Source organism: Phasianus colchicus, chromosome 3 (assembly GCF_987193195.1).
Source record: "Phasianus colchicus chromosome 3, bPhaCol1.hap1.1, whole genome shotgun sequence".
In the NCBI taxonomy this organism is placed as follows: domain Eukaryota; kingdom Metazoa; phylum Chordata; class Aves; order Galliformes; family Phasianidae; genus Phasianus; species Phasianus colchicus.
Window position 1 is genome coordinate 52139646 of NC_143438.1, and position 25025 is coordinate 52164670.

Sequence of the window (25025 nt, forward strand, 5' to 3'; positions counted from 1 at the left end):
AAGCTACAAATCAAGGATCTTCTCTGACAGCCACTTGATGTAATGAAATGCTTTCAAGTTATGCTTAAGCATCAGACTAGGATTGGAATCTACTTGTAAATCACCATATTAAAAGTACTATAAATAAAGGCTCTCCAAGACATGCTCTATGTCACTTATCTTAAACAAGAATTACTAAAACAGAACTTCAGTGTTTGGCTAATATTAGCTGATCCTGTCACATTGGTTGCTGGATCTGCCCAAAACTGCACATCTGGCCCTAAACTCTTGTTCAACAGCAAGTGTCCCTCATTAGTCAACAGTGTGCCCAGGCAGCCAGGAAGGGCAACCATATCACAGGGTGCACTAAGCACGGCATCGCCAGCCAGCCAGCTGAGAGGAGGGTTTGTTCTGCTCTACACTGCACTGGTGTGGCCTCACGTTAACTACTTTGTACAGTTTTGGGCACTACAGTACAAAAAGGACGTAAAACTATTTGAGAGTGTCCAAAGGAGGGCTACAAAGATAGTAAAGGGTCTAGAGATCAAGGTGTGTGAGGAGTCGCTGAGCTCCTTTGGTTTTCTCATCCTGGTGCAGAGGAGGCTGAGAGGCCTCACAGAGCCTACAGCTCCTCATGAGAGGAGTGGAGGGGTAGCTCTGAATTCTGCTCTCTGGGAACAGTGACAGGGCCCAAGGGAACAGCACGGAGCTGTGTCAGGGGAGGGGCAGCTTGGTATTAGAAAAAGGTTATTTGCTAGAGGATGGTGAGCGTGGAACAGGCTGCCCAGGTCATGGACCCAAGCTGTTGGAGTTCAAGAAGCGTTTGGACAACACTCTCAATCATATGGTCTGATTTTTGTGTAGTCCTATGTGGAACCAGGAGTTGGACTCCATGATCCCTACGGCTCCCTTCCAATACAGGCTGGATACCAGGAAAATTTCTTCTCAGAGTGGTGAGGTTGCCCAAGGAGGTGGTGGAGTCACTGACCCTGGAGGCGTTCAAGAAACTTCGAGATGTGGCACTGAGTAATGTATCGTGGTGGGGATGGGTTGATGGTTGGACTAAGGAACTTTGGATGTTTTTTCCAACCTTAATGATTCTGCGATTCAATGATTCTGTTCACCATACATTGTTACAATACATAAGAGGGGAACACACTGTCTTTACTATGAGAGTGGTGAGGTGCTAGAACAGGCTACCCAGAGGGGTTGTAGGTGCTCCGTCCCTGGAGGCATTCAAGGCCAGGTTGGATGGGGCCCTGGGCAGCCTGGTCTAGTATTACACGTGGAGGTTGGTGGCCCTGCATGTGACGGGGGGGAGGGGGGTTGGGTGTTGGAACTCTATGATCCTTGAGGTCCCTTTCAACCCGGTCCATTCTGTGACTGTGATTCTGTGATTCTGTGTCATTGAGAAGACTGCAGTAAGGCTGGTTCCCTGGTGAGCATCACTGGTAGCACTATGACCAGCTGCTTCCAAAATTATTTATAATTTTGGTGATCTTAGAAAGAGTAATCGGGTAAGCACCTCTCATAACAAAGGATGTAGAGGAAGTGTATTTACTTGTTTCGCCATCATGAATAATCAGTTATGTCTTTGTCAGCATCAATTAATGAGGTGTATCCAGGAGAGATCTCTGCCAGATAGGAGTAGGAAGGATATAGCTGGGAGCACGTTAAATAAATAGAGGATTACGGGAATTGTCAGAAGGCCGCGCTAAAACAGCTCACCGTTTCATTTTCCCACGAAAGTGTACGTTCTCCTATCAGTCACTCATTAATTTATCGGTTGGCTGTCAGTTTCTTTGCACACCTCGTCCTTTCTCGGCGGGGCGGTGCCGGGGGCTCCCCGCGGTTTGGCCGGGCCGGGCGGGGCCGGGCGGGGCGAGCCGGGCGCTACCTGCCCCCTCCCCGGCGCTCCCCGGCTGCTCTCTCCACCCACCCGCGGCTACTAGCGCGCCCCTCGCCGGGCCGCCTCCATTTCCCTTGACGGCCGCAGGAGGTGACCCCGTCCCGGGCGCGGCGCGCAGACGGCGGCCATGTCGCGGGGCAGCGCGGCGGCGGCGCGGCTGCTGGTGCTGTTGGTGAGTCCCTGCCCGGGGCTGGGCCGGACAGTGGGAGCCGGGAGGGAAGCGTGGGCGCTGCGCGGTGCCCCGGGGGCCGTGTGCGGGCGCGGGGTGTGGGGAAGGTGCTTCCCGTCGAGGCTTGGCAGCTCTCGGGTTCGCTTCCTGAGAGGGAGGTGAAGGGAAGATCCGAAAGTTGGGAAAAGTCGGGAAAGGCAATGAAAACAACGTCTCTGTGTCTGGAGATAGGTGGATTTTGTCGGGGATCCAGGAGGATTAAGGGAATTGGTACTGCTGTCATCGTCTTGTTCAGTGTACTGTCTGTAAACTGTGTTACCTGTTGGGAGGAGCCATGCTGGGGGGAAAATTGATCGTATGTAACATTTACTGGAAATCTTAGAGAAAATAGATGAAACTCTTACAAATACAAGATACATGGGTTTTCCCTTTCCTTGCTCTCAACCTTTAGATCTTTTGTTCTATGGAATAGCTTTCCATGCTAGAAGCATGTTCTGAATGTACTGAGACCAAAGAAAGCTTGGATTTGGTTCAGGCTGGTGTTTTCTGTCCGTTTCTAGCGACTCCCCAAGAAGCTTTCCTTGAAATCAGAGGCGTTACTGAGCAGTTCACTCTCCCTGCCTGGTGAGTGTGCTGCCTGGTGAGTTCACGCCTGTGAAGTTGGGCAGCCACTGCCCAGGCTGAGTGGAGGCCGGCCTGGCCGGAAGCAGGGAGCTGAGCAGGGCTCAGGAGGGCTGCAGGGAGCTGGACAGGGTTTCTCATGCTCAAGGTCCCAAAAATCAGGTTGAATGGAGATCTGTTGCCTTGCAGCTTTAAAGCGGGATGTAATATTCCAGGTACTAAAACTTCCCTGCTTGGTTGGTGACAGGAGAGAGAAGAACTGTGTTCCCTTTTTGTGTGTGTGTTTCTGTGTGGGGTGGTTTTTAATCAAGACAAACCCATTGTTGGGGTTGAAAGTAGCTGCTTGTGTGAGCATCCAACTGGAGTCACTGATGTCAAAAGGTATGCAAAGAAGACATAGATAATTGCAAAACCCAGAGGACTGACTAAAAAGCAAAATTAAAAAAAAAATAATAATTACAATGTACCTTCCACATTGAGAACTGTTTTTCCTGGAAGTATTTATTGGTTAACTGTGCTCTCTTTCTACCTGTGGTCTGCATCCATAGCATCAGTCCTGAGGATTGTATGAAGGTCCCAGCAGCTTTCCCATCTCTACCTCTGACTTTTCTCTAGGAACATCAGGGTATGCCCAGCGACGGTGCTTGTAGGATTGGGACCAACATGGGTCATGTCCAGGGCACACACCTGGAGCCGTGGCCTTGTCACATAGGCACAGCCAACAAGGGTCATTGCACTATTGTCTTCAAGAGAGGACATGTTAGAAAGTGTTCTGTATTTGAGTGAGAATGGATTTGAGATTTTTTTTTCCCATGAATGTTTTCTTAGGTTGTACATCCTTAATATTTGATATTTTAGACATTAGACTAGTACAGAATACTTGGAATCACTATTGTAATGTTACCATCAGTAGCAATTTCTTTTCAGAATTCATAGGAACAATGCCAACTGTATACTGTGCTGCATCAAAAGAAGCATGGCCAGCAGGGCGAGAGAGGTGATCCTGCCCCTATACTCTGCACTGGTGAGGCATCCAGATGTGGTGTGCTCAATACAAGAGGAGACATGGACCTGCTGGAGCACATCCAGAGGAGGGCCACAAAAGTGATGCAAGGGATGGAACACCTCCCTACGAGGACAGGCTGAGAGAACTGGGGCTGTTCAGCCAGGAGGAGAGAAAGCTCTGGGGAGAAAGCAGCATTTCAATATTTAAAGAGGGTGTATAAGAAAGAAAGAAATATACTCTATAGTGAGGTCTGTTGTAATAGGATAAGGGGAAATGGGTAAATAGTTTCAAATGACAGGAGATTTAGTCTGGATATAAGGAAAATAAATGTATGGTTAGGGTGGAAGAGGTTGCCCAGTAGTGGATGTGGTGGTGCCTCATCCCTGTAGACATTCAAGGACAGGCTAGACCAGGCTCTGAGCAGCCTGATGTAGCTGTAGGTGTCCATTGTAGGGGTTCATTGTAGGGGAGTCCCTTCAAATTTAAACGATTCTATGATTCTGTGAAACAAACAAAAAAAACTGACTAGTTTTAGTTTTTCTAGAACTGATTAGTTTTAGAAAAAGCAAAAGTGAGGTGATTTCAAGAAGCCTACTTTCTGTCTGCAAAAACAGAAAATAAACAAAATGGCAGTGCTGTGGTGAGATATGAAAGCAGGTGTGGAACGCCTGAGATCTGTGATTTTATCTGTTTGGCTAAAGAGGTGTGTTATCTCAGATGTCATACACGAGAAGAAATGGAATTATTACAGGAGAGACTAGAGAAAAGCAAAAAAATATATAATATAAATTCAGATATTCCTAGTTCATCATTCTCATAGTGATACTAAAGAATTGGAATTGTGGGTAAGATGGATGATAAGTTTTCTTCTATGTGAAAGGTAATTGTCATGAAGAGGGAGTTTTGCTGTTTCCTAGTTACATTATCTACTTTACAAAGAGAGAGATTCAGTTTGAGATAAAGACATCTTAGTATAGCTGTTTTGGTGTTGGCTATAGGACACACATACAGTGGATATAGAGTGCACCTGTTTGATTGGATCAAATTGTGCTTTTGAAGCAAATCTCCAGGGTGTGACAGTCTGATTCTTTGAGATTGAAACTGTCCTCAGAGATGTTTCTATCACCTCTGTGAATGTTTATTCCATGGCGTCAGGCTAATTCTAGTCCACAAAGCTTTACTTGGGTACTGTTGTGTTCTCAGCAGCAATGCTGCACTCTCCATCACTAGTTTTTAGAAAAAAGTTAAACAGATATCAAGCAGCAGGTGGATGTTACTCATCCTACCCCAGGGCAGGGAGATGGACTCAGAGATAACCTCCGATGTCCCTTCAGCCCATTTCTGTAAGTGTGCAGGATGTCCACTTGCCTGTGGTCTTCAGCACAAAATAAGACCATTATAGGGTTGGGTTTCTAGTTTCACAGCAAAGCAAATAGGTGTACACACCTTCTTGCTTACTCATTCTGCATCTTCACAATATAAAATGAAGCTGTGTGTTCAAAATCTGTCTCTTCAGTCACTTCCTTCATAAGACACGAGCACACATTTGCGCAAGAGCAGCCTTGCACTCTCTATACATATCAGTCACTCCCTCCTTTTCCCCTGCCACCTCACCTATTCCAGCTGCTTTCCTGCAGTATTTCATTCCATTTTTATTACTTCAGGTTTTCTGACTAATTTTCTGTAACAATCCTGTTGTCTTTTGCCAATGCCTTCCCAGCTCCTTGTCATCAATAGATTTCATCACTAGATGTCTGAGTTTTTGTGCTGAGGCAGTGATTCACACCAAGTGACAGATGGGGGTTTTCCTACTGAGCCACTTAATAGAAGGCAACTGTAGTATATTGAAAAAGGGAGTTTCAAAATTCAGCGCATATAGAGTATGACTTTTTTTTTCCTGAAAAATAATTCAATAAAAATATTTTTCTTAAGTTTGAAATTTTAGTGTATTTTACAAATTTTCAGTTAAATGCAGGATATGTCTATCTTTCGTATATATTTTTGCATCTCATAAATAAAATTCCCACTGTTAGACTCCTATATTTGATCACTTTAAAATTCCCCATGGATGAGTGACTATTATAGATTAAAAAGTAAAAAAACAAAATCATCTTTTTTAGCAAGAAAACAAAATACTTGAGGCTCTTTTGTAAGACTTTCTATTTCTAATGACTAACGGGATTTTCTCTACTTCCTTAATGTGCTCTTCTTTTATCTCAGTCCACTGAGATATTTGCAAACTTCAGGCTTTAGTTTACACTGTGGTTCTCAGGCTTCTGATACAAGGAAACTTCTCTCCTAATGCCCCTTGTCTCTGTTCATTCTTTGTCCCTTCAGTTTGTGAAAGCAAATAAGGATGTTCAAGATGACACCTTGACAGCTGCTTCCTAAAGAATTACAGTTCTTGCTGGAAAACCTTGACTGGAAAAGCAGTGTTTCCCTGTTATGCATTATCTTACTGGTATAATCTCATTAATCAGAAAAACAAATTTTAAAAATTCATATGAATATTAAATAAGATTAAGAATATTCATAAGAAAAACTTGATCTAAGATCCTGCAGCCCTCACAATGTATTAGGGAACCTCCTGCTTGCTGATTTTTGTCTTCAGGATATACACACTGGAAAAATTATAGTTTGAAAAAGTTTTGTTGTGCAGGTTGAAACCGCAGCCTGCTGCTTTTCCCAACTTTGTCCACTGCTGTGTTGCATTGTGTGAGAAAGAGAGAATTTAAAAATATTCTATCATGCTATGATGTAGCAATCAGTATAAGACAGAAGGGATCAATAGCGAGAGCCCAGATAGCAGTCTGAAAACCACTCAAAGAGAGAATTTAAGTATTTAACATATTCTCAGTGGCTTGGATGAAGGGATAGAATCTACCCTCAGCAAGCTTGCTGATGATACAAAGCTGGGACACAGCAGCAGACTGGGCTGCTGTTAAGGGAGACCTGGACAGGCTGGAGAGTTAAGTGGAGAGAAACCTTATAAGGTTCAACAAAAGCAAGTACAGAATCCTGTACCTGGGGAGGAATAATCAGGTGGCCAGCAGATTGAAGGAGCTGATGTTCCCCCTCTATTCTGCTCTGGTGAGGTCACATTTGGAGTACTGTCTCCAGTTCTGAGCTCCTCAGTTCAAACAGGACGGGGAATTTCTAGAGAGTCCAACGGAGGGACACAAAGATGATGAGAGGCCTGGAGCATCTCCCTTAGGAGAAAAGGCTGAGAGAACCTGGGACTGTTCAGCCTGAAGAAGAGAAGGCTGAGGGGGGATCTTACCAATACCTGTAAATATCAAAGGGGCGGGAGTCAAGTGAATGCAGTTGTGCTCCTTTCAGTGACAGAACAAGGGGCTAGGGGCACAAACTGAATTGCAGAAAGTGCCAACTGAACGTGAGAAAGAACTTTACTGCAGGGATAACAGAGCACTGGCACAGGATGCCCAGAGAAGTGGTGGAGTCTTCTTCTCTGGAGGTATTTAGAACCTACCTGGATGCCTATCTGTGCAACCTACTGGAGGGAACCTGGTATGGCAGGTGACCAGATGATCTTTAGAGGTCCTTTCCAAGCCCTATGATTCTATGGTTTACTGACTTCAATAGACAATCACTTCTCTAAGCCTACTTTTCCTTAGGCTTTTGGATCAATAAAAATCACCTTCGGAGCATCAAGAAATGCAAACACATGTTCTCTGATAATTTGACTGACACTCCAGTTGCTTACGGTTAACAAGAAGCACCTAACTGCAGTGTCTGAGGGCATGCATAGCTATCCTGAGCTCTTAGTGGATAAAGAAATGTGCTGCTAAAGCAACACTGAATTAATACTAATAGTTAACATAACTTTCATTACAGATCTGTCTCAGTTGTGGAAATGGACTCCATTGGAAGGTAAGAGATAATGCTTTTCTTCATCAGTACCTGAAGAATGGCCTTCTGAAGAAAAAAGAAAAAAAAGCATTGAAGACATGCTTTATTTAACTTGATAAGTTCTGCTGTTTTCTGAACAATTAAATCTGTATAATGGGTAGCAAAATGAAAGCACAAGTGTAAGAAAAGAACCAATCCTACATCCATCAAAAGAGTGACATTCAACTTCAAGAAGCTGTAGCAAAAATGTTACATTTGTAAATATCTTTTTTAACTCTCCATAAATGAAGTCAACTGCTATGATATAGTGTTTGTTGTGGATCTGAAGACCAGCAGGACAGGAGGAGGGACAAGAGTCAGCAGTAATGAGGGGTACCTGAGCAAGGATAGCTGAGACAGTGAATGGGTTGCTTATTGTATGTATCCTGTATTACAGAAGAAGGTGAGTATTAGTATTGATGTTAAACAGCATAATGAGGCAGAAGTAGTTGTTTATAGCAGTATCAATGGGCAAACTTCATTCCACATCTGGTGACAAGCACTTCGATCTGTCAGAACAGGTGTATTTTCATCATACCATGGTCATGTGAATGTGGGTTTTATATGTCTGTCTTGATTAAAAGATTACTGTAGTTTTTTGTTTCAAACAACTTCAGGAATGTGTAGTTTTAAATTGTGATTCAGAAGGCTAGTGCTGCTCTATGATTTCAGAATTACTAACTATTAAAAGAGTGTATAGCCTCCTTGGAAGAAAATAAATGGTAAGATCAGCACATGGTTTTGTGCAAGCAGAATGCCCAGATTATGGCCTATGCTATTCAGAAGCCTGGACTAGCACAGCAATAAAGCACTTTATCTTAAGTGAGTAGATGTTATGCTGACATTCAGCCTTGTTTTTTTTTCGCAGGTTTACAATCGAAGTGTCAGGAATGGCACATTAACTCATCCCAACAGCCTTGTCAGACAGAAGCGAGAATGGACAGTCCCTCCTGCTTTCATACGGGAAGAGGAAGACAATTCCTATAGGAATCCAATTGCTAGAGTAAGCCCTGAAAAAGAGATAAATACAGAGTACACAGAGATGAAAATATAAAATAAAGATGTAGCTGCCCTAACCACAGACACAGACATTCCTTTAATTATAATGTACTATTGAATACTCGTAGAAGATTGGCACATTTCCTTCAGTTTTCTTCTTAAGATGAGTTACTCTTGAAGCTTGATTTGGCTGAGTCTTCCATCTTTTCCCAGTCAACAATTTTCATAATACTTTTGGAAATGCAGTGTTTTTGAATTTTTTTCACTCTACCACCCAATCAGAGTTGCTCAGCTCTGGTTCAGGGTGGCTAACAGCTCCCAAAACTGCTGGTGGTGATTGGACAGAAAGGTGTACATGGAGCGGTCAGACTCTTCCTGCACTTGTATGCTATCCAACTTTCTTTGTCCAAGTAGTCAAGAATTTTCTTCTCTCACAGACCTCTCTGTTCTGTTCCAGCTGTTGCACTGTCCATCCCATTCCTAATCTCCCTTGGACTAGATCTTCAAAGAGGCCATGTAACTTTTTCTTCTGCTTTCATCTCAACATCTACACACTGTAAACAATGTAGGAAAATTAGTGTTTAATACTAATTTTTGTTTGTTCATTACGAAAATGGCTAAAAAGATTATGTGTTTTTAAATGTGGTTTTATTTGCCAATTACTATTCACTCTATCATGTTCCTCGTAGATACATTCTGATTTTGAAGACACAGGGATAGTGGTAACTTATACTATATCTGGTCAAGGAGTTACAGAACCCCCTTATGGACTGTTTGTTATCAATGGAAAGACGGGAGATTTGAACATCACAGGAAGGGTTGACAGAGAAAAGACTCCAGTGTTATTTGTAAGTTGAATAGTAACTTTACCCTTATAAATGATCTTCTTTCCTTTTTTAATAAAAAATATTTATTATTTCAATAGGTTTTAATGTTTCTGGACATTTGTATGTGTGTATGTGTATATATACATATATATAACTGCTAATAGTTTTATATATAATGTTGCTATATATTTTATAGTTTGTGTATGTGCTCACATATATATGTATTACAGTCACTCATTTTCTTATTGTTTCTGTCTGAATCATTTCAGTTGCGAGGTCATGCTCTAGATAAGACTGGAGCAAAACTGGAAGAGCCAATAGACCTCCCAGTTAGAGTTCTAGATATAAATGACAATCCTCCAGTGTTTTCACATGAAGTTTTTGTTGGATCAATTGAAGAATTAAGTGAAACAGGTAATATTTTATATTTTTTTTAATTTACCTATTCTGAATATATTCAAGGACAGAAGCGAATATATGCAGCAGCATATCTGTAGTAATAATAATTCATTATCTTGTTTGTGTAGGACGGGTTATTGAAGTATGAATGCATGTTCTTATTCAGGGCTAAGTTGTGCAGTGTAGTGAAGGGAAAGTATGCGCGTAAAGGCAACAGAGAACAAGACTTCTTATGGCAACTGTATTTGGGTCAGAGCTGCCACTAAGCCAGGGAGTCCTTAAGTAGACACTGCACAGGGAATTCCATCCATCTTCTGGCCTAGCAATTCCAGCCTATTTTGGATGCATTTAGCTCTGCTGTGTTTTAAAGTTCTCCTTTATTTAATAGTCTGGAGAAGCACTTTGATGTTAAGAATATACAACCATCACCCAAACCTCAGAGAACAAGCTATTGGCAGTTTTTCTATTAACGGCAGTAAACATAAGAACAGATCTGGGAGCAATAGACTGTTTCCCAGAGTAAAACATCCTAATAAATAACCTGATATCCTCTTCATTTCAATGCCATGGCAATCTGAAGATAGAAATTACTGACCATCCATTTATATTAGGTATTGAATTCCACCAGCTGCCTTTCAAGTCAGTAGCAGCTGTATGGTAACTCTCTCTCTTCTTGAATTCCAGCTGATGCTCAAACCCAAGTAATGGTGCTGGACACTAAGGTTGGCCCTTTCCAAGTGCAGTATCCTGTGTCATGCATATAAGGGGCTTGTAGCATGGGAGCCACCATTGATTTTGAATCAAGCTGTTGGAGGGCATCAGTCTGTAAAGAGCAGTTGTTGTATTGATGTTCATATACAACAGTTGTTCTGCTTCCTTTAGAATGATGTATGAGGGAAATGCAATTTACTGTCTAAATAAAGTTTTGGTCTTCTTTATACAATATCTAAAGTTTTCTGTCAGAATTCTTGTGAGAGTTCAACTCACTGGATAGTTGTGATGAGTTGAATTCTACAACCTTCAGATCTGTGTTGATATGTAGTTTTGTTTTTGAGCTTTTAACATAAATTGGATTTCAAGAACACTTCTTCAGCTCTATTAAATATGCCAGAGGTAGGGGCATCAAAAAATTGTGCACTGCATCTGGCAGCACACTCTTACCTGTAATATTACATTAAAAATACTTGCCAGTGCATGGCAGCATAACCAAGTATTGTATTTTGTTGGTTTTTTTTTTCAGGTACAATTGTAATGAGGTTAAATGCAACGGATGCAGATGAACCAAATAACCTGAATTCCAAAATTGCTTTCAAGATCATATCCCAAAGCCCTAGTTCTGCATTCAGTATGAATAAAGATACTGGCGAGGTTCAAGTAGCATCAATAAACCTTGACAGAGAGGTAAAAAAAAAAAAAAAAAAAAAAGTATCTGTTGATAGCATTCTTCTGGTACCTGTTGTCACTTCTCTCCTTCCTTCATCCCTTCATCCCAGTTGGGTTTAAAGGACCATTCCTCATCTGTCTGATGTATGTTTTCCAGTGGCTTTGGGAGGGGATGAGGTAAAGCTTGCTTTCACCCTGTCTCCTCCCTCTCACAATGCCAGTTGGTGCTGTTGTTTTCTGTCCCTTCTGTGCATCAGTTACATGACACAAGGATATCATTTCTTTGCTGATGTACCCGTGGATAGAACACCCAGCTCACCCCCTGTAAAGCTGCTGGTTGAATCTAGACTTTTGTAGATTGCTGTACAAATCAGGGCTCAAAGGATAAGGAATGGTGCTGCTGTGTAAGTGTGTTAAGTGTTGAAAGCCAGGTATTTTCAGCAACTTCCTTATGCTTGCATGTATTTTCACTGACCAGCAGATGGTGATCTTTGTATTAGCTCTCAGAGGCTGTGGACGCTATCCCTGTATCTCGCACTGTCTTAATGTGCGGGTATTGCTGTGTCCTGTCTATGGCTACTGAGATTTTTCCAATTTCCATTTGAGCACAGACTAACTCTTTGGGAAGAAAATGCAAAATTTCCAAACCTTTTTCTAAGGCTCAGCTTTACCCCAGTAGAAAGAGCTATGTGTAAGATTTAATAGTAGAGAAAAAATGACTTTTTAATTAGCCATTACTTGAGAGGTTTTGACAAAATAAGACACAGATAGTACAGTAAGGCAACAAAAATTTAGACTAGTTGAAGCACTTTCTTTTTTTTTTAATTATGACAGACACAAAGTAGCTACTCTTTGGTGGTGGAAGGGAAGGACCGTGGTGGTGCAGCAGAAGGGAATAGTGCAACATGTTCTTTAGAAATCAAGATTTTGGATGTCAATGACAACCTTCCTGTGCTTGAAAGTTCTGCAGTAAGTACGTTCACCATTATATTTGGTGTGTTTGTACACTTGCTGGTATCCTGTTGCTTAAGAAAATCTTATGCAGACTTTCTCATACTGATGAAATGTGGTAGACTGGGACATCTTTTTACATTTAAATCTTTTCATCCTTGTAGTTTGAAGGAAGCGTTGAAGAAAACAGAGCAAATGTGGAAATTATGAGAATAAAAGTATTTGATAAAGATGAAGAGTTTTCTGATAACTGGTTGGCAAACTTTTCTTTTGTCTCTGGTAACGAAGGCGGCTATTTTCGTATAGTAACAGATGCCACAACAAATGAAGGAATTTTGACTCTTGTGAAGGTTAGTATATTCTTTGGAGACTTTAGAGTAATTAATTCTCTTCATAGAGACTGATGTGCAAATTATCTATAGTTAGTAAATAAACTATACATGTACGTGGTGGATGTCCCTCTTATATTTTTTGGTGGTGTATTCAGTAATTCTGTACAAAATAATTTTGTCCACCATGTTCTGTGTGGTGGCAGTATGTATCCAGTGGAACAGAACTCCCCAGATCTTCCTTGTTATTGGGCAGCAGTGCTACTAGCACATACGCTGTAACCTTTCCCACATTTCTGCTCTCCTTGCTTGTCTCAGTTTATTTATTTCCCATGGCCACAGATAACTGCATGCAGCACCTACTCCGTGAGCCATGGCTACAGACTATTTATATTATGGATTTCCGTGGAACTTTCATTCTTCTTTAGTGACAGGAGCTGAAGATGCATAGTATGCTAAGTTTTATTTTTCTTCTGCTCTGGTTTCCTTATCTGAAACTTGGAAATTATTAGAAATAAAATAATAATAGTAAAAAAAAAAAAAGGCATTACTAAGTAACCAAATCGTTTAAAAAAAAAAACGGAAGAGTAGAATAATTCTGAGTAGGGATTCACTGAAGGCAAATACAAAATATTTGTGGACTCATTGCACATACCTTAAATTAATTTGATAATATAAAGTAATACCAGTGGTGCCATCCATGGAAAAAAAAAGGAGTGATCTTCTTAACATACTCTTCAAAAGGTGTTTTGAATTGAGAGTACATGCTGAACTATGGTTCTTTCCACTGTAGCATCCTCTATCAGCATTATTTAAATATTGAACATCTGGATGTTGTCTCAATATCAAATATAGTCAAATTCTGAGGGATTTCTTGTTTGTTTTTGATTGCTCTAGGAGCTAAATTATGAAGAAATGAAAAGCCTAAACCTGGGCATTGTTGTTACAAACAAAGCAGAATTTCACAAGTCCATTAAAAGCAGCTATAAAGCACAAACAATTCCAATCAAAATTAATGTGATTGATGTTCGGGAAGGCCTTGTATTCCCTGGTGGCACAAAAATGATTGAAGCAAGTGAGAGCGTGCGAGTAGGGCAGGTCATTGGACAGTATCAAGCCATTGATGAAGACACTGGAAAAGCAGCAGTACAGATTAAGTAAGAATCTTTTTATATTCCTCATAACTGAACATGTCAGAAACTACACCTTACTGTAAAAATATGTGTATTGACCTGAAATAATTTCAAAGGCAGTCTGTTCTCTCCTATACATAATTCACAACTAAAAGAATACCAATAGAATATCAATATTCTATTAGGCAGAAAATGACTGACTTGAAAATTTATTTATTTTCTGGTAAATGATGAGTGCTTGTGCTGAAATTGGCCATAGTTATAAGCAGAATCATCAGAAAGGAGTATACAGAAACACGCAGAAATTGAACAAAAAAGGATGTTTGGGTAGATAAGCCTGCATATGCATTCATGTGGCTTTTTTTAGCTTTTGAATTGTAGCTCAGCTGCTAAAACATTGTTGAACTACCACTGTGATGGCATTTAGAAGTAGTGTGAACTGACAGAGATACAAACCCAACCCTGGGTCCCTTTCTTCATGCTTGTTATACAGCCTTTCCAGGGGGCTGCTGCTCACCTGTGGCTGGGAGGAGGGGAGGGGGAGGGAGAGCATTGTGGCCAGCAGCATGCAGCCTCTCAAGTGGAACAAGCATTCTTGTTTCACTTGATAACACTGCCACACCTATGTCCTGGCTGCCTTGACAGGGAAAAGCAGGTTTCAACATCCAGGGTAGGTTTATAATATAAGGTTAATAGTTGAAAGCAATTACAGTGGCAGCAGCATCAGAGTTTGGCCTGCACAAACGAAGAGTAGGCATAGTATGAAGCTGTTTTTTCTTCTGGTGGTTGTTCTGATCTTATAAATATGTGATATTTTTACTTTATGTGATTTTCATCAGATATATCAAAGGAAGAGACCCAGCAAACTGGATCACAATAAATTCAAATACGGGTGAAATCCAACTTGCTAAAAACCTCGATTATGAATCACATTATGTAGTAAATGGTACCTACACTTTTACCATGTTGGGCATAACTACTGGTAAGTTTAGAAAGTTCTGTTTCTGCATTACTGGATCAGGTGTCTTTTGTTAATCTCCTGGGGGATTTTTTTTTTTTTTTTAATTTATTTTTAAGGGCTTAGTTTGTATTTCTATAGCTACAGTTGGCTTATCCTCCCTACCTTCAACTGCCAAAAATTTAGGTGCCCAGTGCGGTTTCCAAAAGGCTCTGTGTCTGAAGGAGGGACAAAGGCAACTCTATGAAATGGGACAAACCTTGGACTGGGTTCCCAGGATGCCTGTTTCTCTTTGGCTGTATGGAGATGAACTTTTAAAACAAGTTTTGTGAAGACATGGGTGGAAATTGTCAGTATCTCACTACGATAATTAGCAGATTTCAAAGTCCTAAATTTTCTGGAAAGCTAAGTTGGAAAGAATCTCCAAATTTCTTGTATATGTAGTTAGAATTCTTTGTAACCTGCTTATTATTGTGTAACTATGCACCGTGTTTTTACATTAAGGTAGTAAAACAACTTGCCTTCAGAAGAACTTTGTCAACACAATCATTGGCATTAAGAATGAAACACTGCTCCCATAAACTCATTTCAGAAGTGTTTATGTTTGAGAAAACACTGTTGTTTTTTTTTTATTTTAAGACAAAATTTCTGTATTTGTCGAATGTTGATTTTTCATATTTTGTAATCTTAGATCTTCCCACGAAAACAGCCACTGGCACCGTTGTTATTCAAGTTCAAGATGAGAATGATAACTGCCCAGTTATTGAGAACCCTGTACGGACTGTGTGTTCAGATGCAAATTTTGTTGATGTTACAGCTAATGATATAGATAGTTACCCAAACAGTGCTCCCTACAGCTTTTCTGTCATTGATGAGCCAGAAGGAACAGCAAGAAAGTGGATAATTGCATCCAAAAATGGTAAGAAAAAATATTTCTAATTACTTTCAGTTCTCTGGAGTTCTACAGGAGTGTTGTACTTTGCTAATTCCAATAATTCAGCTTGACTGATCCAGACAAAAAATAATTCATATATGAAATCACATTTGAGGACATGTTGCTTGTGTTCTGATGCGTTCCCTCTATCAGCTGTAAAAATAATCATGTTCTGGGGCCTGTAACCTTCCCTCAACTGGACCATTTTAGTCTAGCTTGATGAGCCAGCTATACGTAGATCATAAGTCAAAAATTATTTTAATGACTATTTCAAAACTAGATTAGCATTTTCTTCTTACATTCCTGTTCTTATAAACCTGGAAAACACTTGAAGGAAATGCTTCAAGTAGACTGAAGACACCAGAAAATACTTTTTCTTCTCAGAACAAATCTTGTTATTCATAATTCTACAACATAACACTGCAGAGCAATCAGCATAGTCCTAATCACAGTTTAGGACTGAAAAAGAAATCTTGCCTTTCCTCACCCTATTTGTAGCCAGACTAGCAGCAATTACAGAGATTACAGCTTTTCAAAACAGGATGATATTCACCTCCTCATCTGGGATCTCTTGGGCACCTCTTGCCCAGTCCTCTCCTAGACATGGCACGGTAATATGTCTGCTAATTTCCTAATGACAGAAATTGATTTTTGTGAATTCAGACTTTAGCTGACTGGATGAAGTGAAGGTTAGTGTTCTGTAACAATCTGGCTATCTTTTGTGATGGTCTCTGCTGGTGCAAAGCTCTTCTGTGATTATCTGAGTCTTCAAGAGAGCATGGCCAGTTTGTTACCAGCATAAATTACCTGATTAAATAAAAAAGCACGTCATAAAAAAGCTGTCATGGGTATAAATTTAAGTTGGGTTGCATTGACTGGTCCTAAATGGAGAGAGCTTGTTGGGAGTTTGAGAAGGTTTACCGGAATTAACTTTCTGTCCACTCATTTTGTATTTTTTTTTCCCCTTTTTCATTAACCCCACCCTTCTGCCTTAGCCACCAGTATACGGTTGGTTTCCCAGAACCTGAAGCCAGGCAATACTGAAGTCCCCCTGCTAATACAGGATTTCCAAGGGTTCCGCTGTGCTCAGCCACAGTCCCTGCAACTGTTTGTTTGTACGTGTACTGCTGACGGCGGATGCAAAGATAGATTTACTGGCACTGGGTCAGTGGGTCTGGGACCAGGAGCGATTGCACTAATCATCTTGGCGTTTTTGCTTCTGCTGCGTAAGTAATCATTTCATGTTATGTCAGAAGCACCACAAATAGAGTCCACAAAGCACCAGGGAGTAAACTGTTGTGCTCCCAGGTTTTATCATCTTGATGTACTTTATGTAAACTCCTAGGATGTGTTCAGTCATGGCAAATCTCCAGTTAGTTTTTGCAGTATCAGCATTATACATTCAGAAGCTGTGCATTTTGAATATGTACAGCTCATGATATTAGTTTATAATGCTATAAATAACAGGTGGGGAAACACTAAGGAATCCTTTTAGCATTTCCCACACTTCCCTGTGTGAACTCTAGCTCTTCTCACTCAAATCATAGCATTCTCTCAATGTTCTCCCTAATTACAGATCCAGGTCTGGTTCCTTAATCTGAGCAGTACATAATGTAAGACGTCACATTGGTAAGAGAAGGCAGAAGCTGAAAAATAAGAGAAATACTTGCAGTCAGGGTATGGCCATCTATATTAATACTGCATTTGAATCATAGAATCATAGAATCCTAGAATGGCCTGGGTTGAAATGGACCACCGTGATCATCTAGTTTCAGCCCCCCTGCTGTGTGCAGGGTCGCCAACCACTAGAGCAGGATGAAAGGGCAATAATTTGAAAGGACAATAATTCATTGTTTATAGTAGTAGCACTCTAGCTATGAGAAAACAAAGTTAATTCCACAGAAGTATGTTTTCCTTCTGAAATTGAATCATTTTGAGCTCTCCAGATAATGATGTAAATGTGACCACTCATGGGAGTGTTCCATATGGAGGTGTCTTGATGTAGTTAGTAACAGGACAGGAGTTGGAAATGCTGAGATTGTACACTTTTGGGCTGGTTTTGCTATATGAGATCTTCAGTAGCAGTAAGGATAAATATATGCACAATCATCTGCAGGAGTGACAGGTTCATTGTCAGTTTACTGTTTAGAAAATTATCCCTGCTTATGTATTTTCAGGAAATACCTTGAACTTCTGGGAATTGACTGTGCTCCTTATTTGTTTGTATGATGTTCATTAACTCATTAAAGACACACTTTCTGGCCAGACTTCAGTATTGGCTGTTAACATGCTTTGACCCTAATCAGTCCATCACTAATGACAAACTTGTGTTTCCCTGCAGTTATTCCACTATTACTGCTGTTGTGTCCGTGCGGCTCAGGAGCAAAGAAGGGATTTGCTGCTATACCAGACTGTAGCGAGGAGATGTTGCGTAAATGGAACAGTGAAGGAGCAGCTCCTGAGGAGAAGGCAGGTTTTCCCTGGCAGCATTTTTCTTTGATTTCCAGCCAAGTGCTCAGTTTTGCACTCGTCTCTACCGTGTAATGGACTAATGTTTTCAACCTGTGCAGCAGATTTTAGCCACATGTGAATATTAATTAAAGTTAAACCCTGTTAGGTTCAGTGAAGGATACATGGAAATAAATTCCAACTGCAGTTCTAGAAACACCAACCATAGTGTTAAAATCCAAAAATAAGGCAAAGGAATCAAGCACGTGCTGATAGTATCTGATTAGAAGATAAAGTGTGGGAAAAGCATCTGTGCTATTTGCATCTGCAAGCCTGGAATGTTCACTGCCTGCTTGGGAGTGTACCGTAAAGCTGTGAATGATCAGGTTATAAAGCTTAGCTTCCCATCACCAGTTCAGTGTTTCAGTTTGCATTTTAAATTACTTTCTTGTGTTTATCTTCTTAAACAAAGGATTATTAAAAATAATAATATGATTTTAATATTATTACAAAATTTTTAAAAGGCAGAAAAAAACTTCAAAATGCAGAGGGAATGCAACAGAGAGAGAAGTGAATGCTAGAGGTGTTTCTCCTTTCTTGTCCTACACAACTGAAAAAAAGGGTATGACACCAGCCTGTTTTTACATGACATGAAGAAGTAGGGAAAAAGCTTTGATTTTAGGGCCAGCGCTCATGCCAAATTCTTGATGAAAGATTGTGAACTTGACAGGAAAGCCAAGAAAAAAAGAAAGGGCCAGGTAGCACTACAGGGACTGCAGGCAGTGCAATGCATGCTCCCCAAAGTTGGAAGGCTGAGCACGCTGGAGTTTCATAGGTCTTTTTCTTGTTTATTTCCCCCGTCCCCCCCCTCTTTCATTCTCAACCCTTTGAGTTTTAAGAACAATGACCTGTGGAAATACTTCTGTGATCTTCCTTGGGAACACAGTCATGGAAGCTGCACCCTCTTTCAGGAAGCTCTTTACTCTGCAGCAACATGAATCAGTACAAATTCGAACATGTCCTAAGTCAGCACCCTCCCTAGTTCCACCCAGCCCAGCTGCTGGTTGGTGAGCTGCATATGCTAGATAGCCCAGCTTTCATGTCACATCCTCATTTGTGTTGTTCTTGCAGTTAATGCAAAGTGTCATGCTACCCACTGCATTGGGGAACTTGAAAGAACCAGCCGGCGGAGCAGCAGTAACAGCAGCAGCAGCAGCAGCAGCAGCAGCAGCAGGAATGAGTGCAGAGGAAGCTGCAGCAGCAGGGAGCAGTTCTGCCTCTAACATAAGAGGGCAGAGCAACACAATTACCAGGGAAGCATGGGAAGGGCAAAGACGTCTCCTTTCTGATGCTGATTACCATACCAGAACTACAGCAACTGGAGGGTCTGAAGGCATGGTACTTGGAGAAGGCAATATGGTGGTGACTGGAGGAGGTGTGGCGATGGGATCTGCAGGGGCCATGAATGAAGAATTTTTAAGAGACTACTTCACTGACGTAAGCATATGACCTGAGAATAACAGTATATTGAGATTTATGCTTAGCATTGTGAAATGCTTTTTATGTTATAAAAATGAATGGATTGGATATATGTAAACAATCCTGATAAGGGTCAATGTTGTGTGTATATGGGTGGGCCGTTAAGGACTTTTGAGTTAGGCTTACATGTGGGATGTAGACCTCGACAGTGCTAAGTTTTGTAGCATCTTTGGGTTTTTACAAGATCTCCAGTGACAAGACCTTTCTCAAGGTTTGGGATCTAGAATATTTAGCAGCGACCAAGGAGCCATATCCAGGAAGAAGCCATGAGGAAGATGATGGATATAAACATTGGGGACTTGAGCATATTAACTGCCCTGCAGGGAGGCACTAGTGACTCTTGATGAGTCACAGTTACAAACCTTTCACAGAACAAGTTTTTGAAAGATAAACCATAGATGTCAAATAGTAGAGGGTGGGTCTGCATTTTAAAAATAGCTGATTAAGTGGTGCTGGATTTGTCTGGTTGTGCAGTAGTTTGGGTGAAAGGCAATTTACCAGATGCACATCAAGCATATGTTGCAATTCCTTTTCTGAATTATTTTTTTGCTTTTTAACTATTGAACAATAGGATAGTCCTATTCATTGCAACTGTTCCTCTTTCTATTATTAGTTGGCTGGTGAGCTACTAGCAGGGAAGGCTCCACTTCTATATGCCAGGGATGCAGAGATCGTCCTTCACATCTACAAATTAAACATCTTCAGTCTCTATTGCTGACTGACGATGGGGCTGGGCAGGGGAGTAGCTGTGCAGGTTTGAGTCACCTCAGGCTAGGGAAGGATTTGTGTATCTCCTGTGTGTTCTGACTATTAATCTAGGTGAGCAGACACAACAGTAGCAATTCTGCTCATTTTCCTTCTGAATGTTAAGACACTTCGAGCACAGTTACCTGCTGAAGTCTTGCAGAAGGTGCTTAGTAGATGTTATACAATAGGGGGATAACAGGTTAGTTAATATGATAGTCCTTTGGGTAGCTAAAATTGGGTGACTAAAATACTTCAGATACAGAATTAAAAATGAACGAGAAAAGAGTAAGGAACAAACTAGAAAAATATCTGAACCAATTGGTTCCATGTGTGTGCTGATTTCTGTAGAAGCATCTCAGATGATGTTTCTGCTCCCAGGATCAAATGCAGATTAATACATATAATCAGTTTGGATCTGGATACATACCACATTACACAGATGCCTGAGCTAATGAGCACAACAGTACTTCAAATGTGGCATGAGTGAGTCTGAGCACAAGCCAGCAACCATGTTAGTAAAGCTGGTTCAGCAGGCCCAAAGGATTTGGCCACCTTCACTCCTGCAACTGGAGCTGCTGTAAGAACATACAAAGACTTGTGCCAGCATCAGCAGCAATGCAGTTGCAGGGCAAGTTCAGTCTGAAAGCGGCATCAGCAGCAATTCAGTTGCAGATGCTGCCTTCAGACTGAGCTTGCCCTGGAAAAGGTACAGTCAGAACTTCGTTAATCCTTCATGTTCTGGGTAGAGCCATTGTATGCTGGAGTATGTTCCCATACATACCAAACTGTTTAACTCAGTAATTTGTGCACTGTTTGGCTCCTTGGGTGTGATCTTGCAGGCTAAAGAAGTGAAAAGAGCATGACAGTGATGATATGTCAGCCTTTTCTCATGAAATGTACTCTTAAATCTTAGATATTCTCAGCATGGCACTCTTCCACAAAGACCTAGTTACAGGTGAGAGTCATTCACTGAACCAAAATGTGAGTAGACTCTTTTTGAGAAAGGAGTAGTATCATAAATGGTTATCTGGGAGAAATAGCAGATGGTGATGTATCCAAGGCTTTCCATTAAATTCCGAAGTATTCTTTTTCTTCTCATCACTTTTCTGTCCAGCTCAGACTAACTTCAAAAAAGCAAAAAGCAGTTCTAGGCACTGCTCTGGGTTGGTTGACAGTTATTATAATCCCCTTGACCAAGCATTCAAGAATTGTGAAGGGCTTGGAGAGTATGCCCTTTGAGGAGTGACTGAAGAAATTGGGGCTGTTTAGTCTGGGGAAGAGAAGGCTGAGGGGAGACCTTACTGCTATCTTCAAATACCTGAAAGGTGCGAGAGTAGGGTTGATCTCTTCTCACTGGTGACAGGTGACAGGACAAGAAGAAATGGCCTCAAGTTGTGCCAGGGTAAGTTTAGGTTGGGTATCAGGAAACACTTCTTTACAGAAAGGGTTGTTAAGCACTGGAATAGGCTCCCCAGGGAGGTGGTTGAGTCACCATCTCTGTATGTGTTTACAAACTGTTTGGATGTGCTCAGGGACATGATTTAGTGGTGGGTTGTTTGAACTAGGGTAGTATGTGGTTGGATTTGATGATCTTTAAGGTCTTTTCCAACCTGAGCAATTGTATGATTCTTTGATTTTATGATTCTTGATTTTTCTTCACGTTTACTATGTCTAGAAGTAATGTTAACAAACTTTTGCTTTCTTTTGCTTCCCATCTTTAGAAAGCTGTTTCTTTTGCGGAAGAAGATGAAGCTCAAGCTGCAAGGGACTGTCTCCTGGTTTATTCTCAAGGGGAGTCAGGCTCCCCCCATGGCTCCATTGGCTGCTGCAGCTTTATTGAGGGTGACCTCGACGACCGCTTTCTTGATGATTTAGGAGACAAATTTAAGACTCTGGCAGAAATATGCATAGGCAGACACATCGACATGAAAGATGCTAGCTCCAAGAATGAATCCAGTTTTGATGTTAGTGAGCAAAAGGCTTTCAGCTCCAAACAAGCCTCTACCTCAGGTGGCTACTTCTCAACCACCGCATCAGCGCAGGCAGGAGGTGCTATAGGATCGGAGAAAACATCCTATTCTGCAGAGGGCCATACCCACTCAGCTGCCAGCTTTTTAGATCCTCAGTTTAAGGAGAACATAGTGGTGACAGAGAGGGTGCTGGCCCCTGCCTCGAGCTTGAGGGGAATGGTGGAAATCCCCAGCCTGCCCTCCGGAAACAACATGGTAGTTACAGAAAGGATGGTGACATCAGAGGGCCTTGGGGTAGGAACCATGGCAGTTCAGGACCCCTCTGACTCAAAGTATATTGTGGTGAGGGAGCGGGAGAGGGTGCTCGTGCCCAGCACTGAGCAGAGCTCACTGAGCTTTCCCACCTTGTCTGAAGGGCAGAGCACGGTGGTGAATGAGAATGACCTCACAGCCTCAGCAGGGCCTGGTAGAGCTGAACAGGTGCTGATCACGGACTCCCTGCTGAGCCCTCTGGAGGGGGCACCTCCTGCCCGCTCCACACTGAGCAAGTCCTCCAGAGTCACCAAGTACAGCACAGTGCAGTACAGCCGCTCCTAGTTTTGACATCTTAACTTCTGCATGCAGCTTTCTGCAGGCTTTGTATTCAGACCTGGATTTTGTAGTGCCTTAAAAATGATGCTGAACTTGCATGTAGTGTCTTCTTCAATAAGGACTGTGGCCAAGAAGCTAGAAAAAAAATTGCTATTATAAGACACTGACAATGTTTTTGAAGTGGAATGATGCAAGATATGCATCGTTTGCTATTGTTGTAACTGTTTTGCTATAAATTTGCTATTTTTATTATTTAGTGTAATAATATCATGTAACTACAAGCAATTATGGGAAAGCAGAAGAATACTAAAATCTAGTGAAGGATGTCAAAGCACAGGTTAGGTTTCTGAGCTGCTGTTGAGTCTATCTGCTGAACCTTCCTCCCTACTCCCTGAAAGGGCATGGATCTCACCACATCTTCTATCTGTTACCTTGTGGATCAGAGCAGCTCCCCAAACTGTAGCTGCACCCCAGTGAATTAATCGGAAACCTCCTTCCTGAGAAACCCAATTTGCCAAAGTCCTCTGGGCAGCAGTGTGTTGATCTCCTACAGGGTTGTCACAATTTCAGGTTATCAGCATCTGAATATTAAGCAGTCAATACTTCTTCTCTTTAACCTCTGTACTAATATTCAAGTAGCAAAAAGTAGTTTTGTGGGTTTTTTGTTGGTTTTTTTTGCTGTTGTTGTTTTGGTACTTCAGTGTAAAATTTCCATTACTTGGCATAGATGTAGACTGACATGGGAAAATAAGCATTTGCATCATGAAGATTTTTCACTGTCTCTTAATTGGTCATTCGAATCCATAGCTTCTGCTAGCAAGGTTTATGTCCCTTAGGAATCTGCTGGATCTGATTTATAAGTGCAATTAATTCTATCTGTGACTTCACGGATGCAAGTAGAAGAATGAGGCCATGTGCATGTTTTTGCAGTTGTGATGATTCCAACATCAGAACTGCTGTGGCCTCTGCAGTGCTGTGTCATGGCAGCTGTCATTAGTTCTAACAGGAAAATAGAAAAACTCCCTGTAATTTTGCAACACTTGGTGTTACTTTTCTTTCTATTAAGTCTGTGGTAAAAGAGAGAGTAATGTAACGTCTGGCACTATGTATATATGCACATGTATTTATTTGTTTGCAGTTTTAAACATTTTAATGTGACTTTTATAGCAAAAAAAAAAAAAAAAAAAAAAAAAAAAGAACAACCAAAACCTGTCATACACTACTTACATTTTATCAAGGTAGAAATGTATTGGATCAGACATTAGTACTGTGTGTGTCTCATAACTGTAAAATTAGTGAGGTAATCCAAGGGTAGTGCAAAGCCCATGGACTGCAGAGCTTTCTGGTTGTCTCCATCTCTGTTGAGTTTTCACATCATTGTAGGTTATGTTTTCCACTGTATTTATTTGAGGGGTGATGCAGAAGGCAATTCAAACACATAAAAAGTACAAACTGTGACTCTGCTCATCACAGTATGCATAAGTGTGTTACAGTGGAGAAGTACTTCAAGCAACTCAAATGATGCACTTGCTTGGGCCTGTGGCTTATTTATCTCTTAAACTTTATTTTTAAAATACACATCTCTGCTTTTAAGCACGCAAGCAGTTTTAAGTTGTAACCAGCTGTTTTCTCTTGCAGTTAGAGTGAACTTACCTCTGATTTTTTAATTGAGCGCTTCTGTATTTTTATGCAATCTTAAATAAAGAACTCTACCACAATTTTCTATTCTTCCTTCACTATTGGACAGCTACTCGGATGAAAATAAGGATTTTTCCATTGCAAATGCAATGTGTAGGTATAACTAGGTTTGGGATTTCCCAAATAGCCTGAAGGAATATCTTAAAGATACAGATATAATAGAAGTTTCTTTCATGCTAACTAACAGACTGTGAGGGGGGGTTGGGGAAGGGGAACCAAACATTCATTCTGCCTGCTGCTTAAAAGCACTGAATTCTTTAAGTCTACAAGCAAGATAACAGCAGTCCTATGCAGATTTACTGGGCTTTTGAGTCATACTCTTTAAACTGATTTACACCTCTTGTGCACATGACATGGCACAAGATACTGTCTGTTTTATAGTTGCTAAAGCTGAGGCCCAGAAGGGGCTGTAACAGGAACATGAAAATTCCAGCTTCACAAAGTATTGCTTATTTACAACTTCACTTGCTTAGTAATCATCACAAATGTGCTAGTGCTGTAACAAATCCATTAGAATAGATTCATT

General features: G+C 41.1%; 1 protein-coding gene across 1 annotated transcript; it reads left to right on the forward strand.

Moving 5' to 3' along the window:
* The first annotated feature begins 1885 nt into the window (after positions 1-1885).
* DSG2 (desmoglein 2) lies at positions 1886-24535 on the forward strand. Its single transcript, XM_031612821.2, has 15 exons — positions 1886-2060; positions 7540-7575; positions 8462-8596; positions 9282-9440; positions 9689-9833; positions 11059-11219; positions 12036-12170; positions 12317-12502; positions 13379-13638; positions 14454-14596; positions 15264-15491; positions 16502-16732; positions 17848-17975; positions 19086-19451; positions 21962-24535. The coding sequence occupies exons 1-15, from the start codon at positions 2016-2018 to the stop codon at positions 22805-22807; spliced, it is 3204 nt and encodes a 1067-aa protein (XP_031468681.2). The 5' UTR covers positions 1886-2015; the 3' UTR covers positions 22808-24535.
* The last annotated feature ends 490 nt before the right edge of the window (positions 24536-25025 follow it).

What these genes read in the sequence shown, in the direction of transcription:
- DSG2 (XM_031612821.2), top strand. Translation starts at nt 2,016, where the DNA reads ATGTCGCGGGGCAGCGCGGCGGCGGCGCGGCTGCTGGTGCTGTTG. An exon ending in GAATTTTGACTCTTGTGAAG is followed by an intron (nt 12,503 to 13,378) that starts GTTAGTATATTC and finishes TGATTGCTCTAG; the next exon opens with GAGCTAAATTATGAAGAAAT. An exon ending in GATAATTGCATCCAAAAATG is followed by an intron (nt 15,492 to 16,501) that starts GTAAGAAAAAAT and finishes CTTCTGCCTTAG; the next exon opens with CCACCAGTATACGGTTGGTT.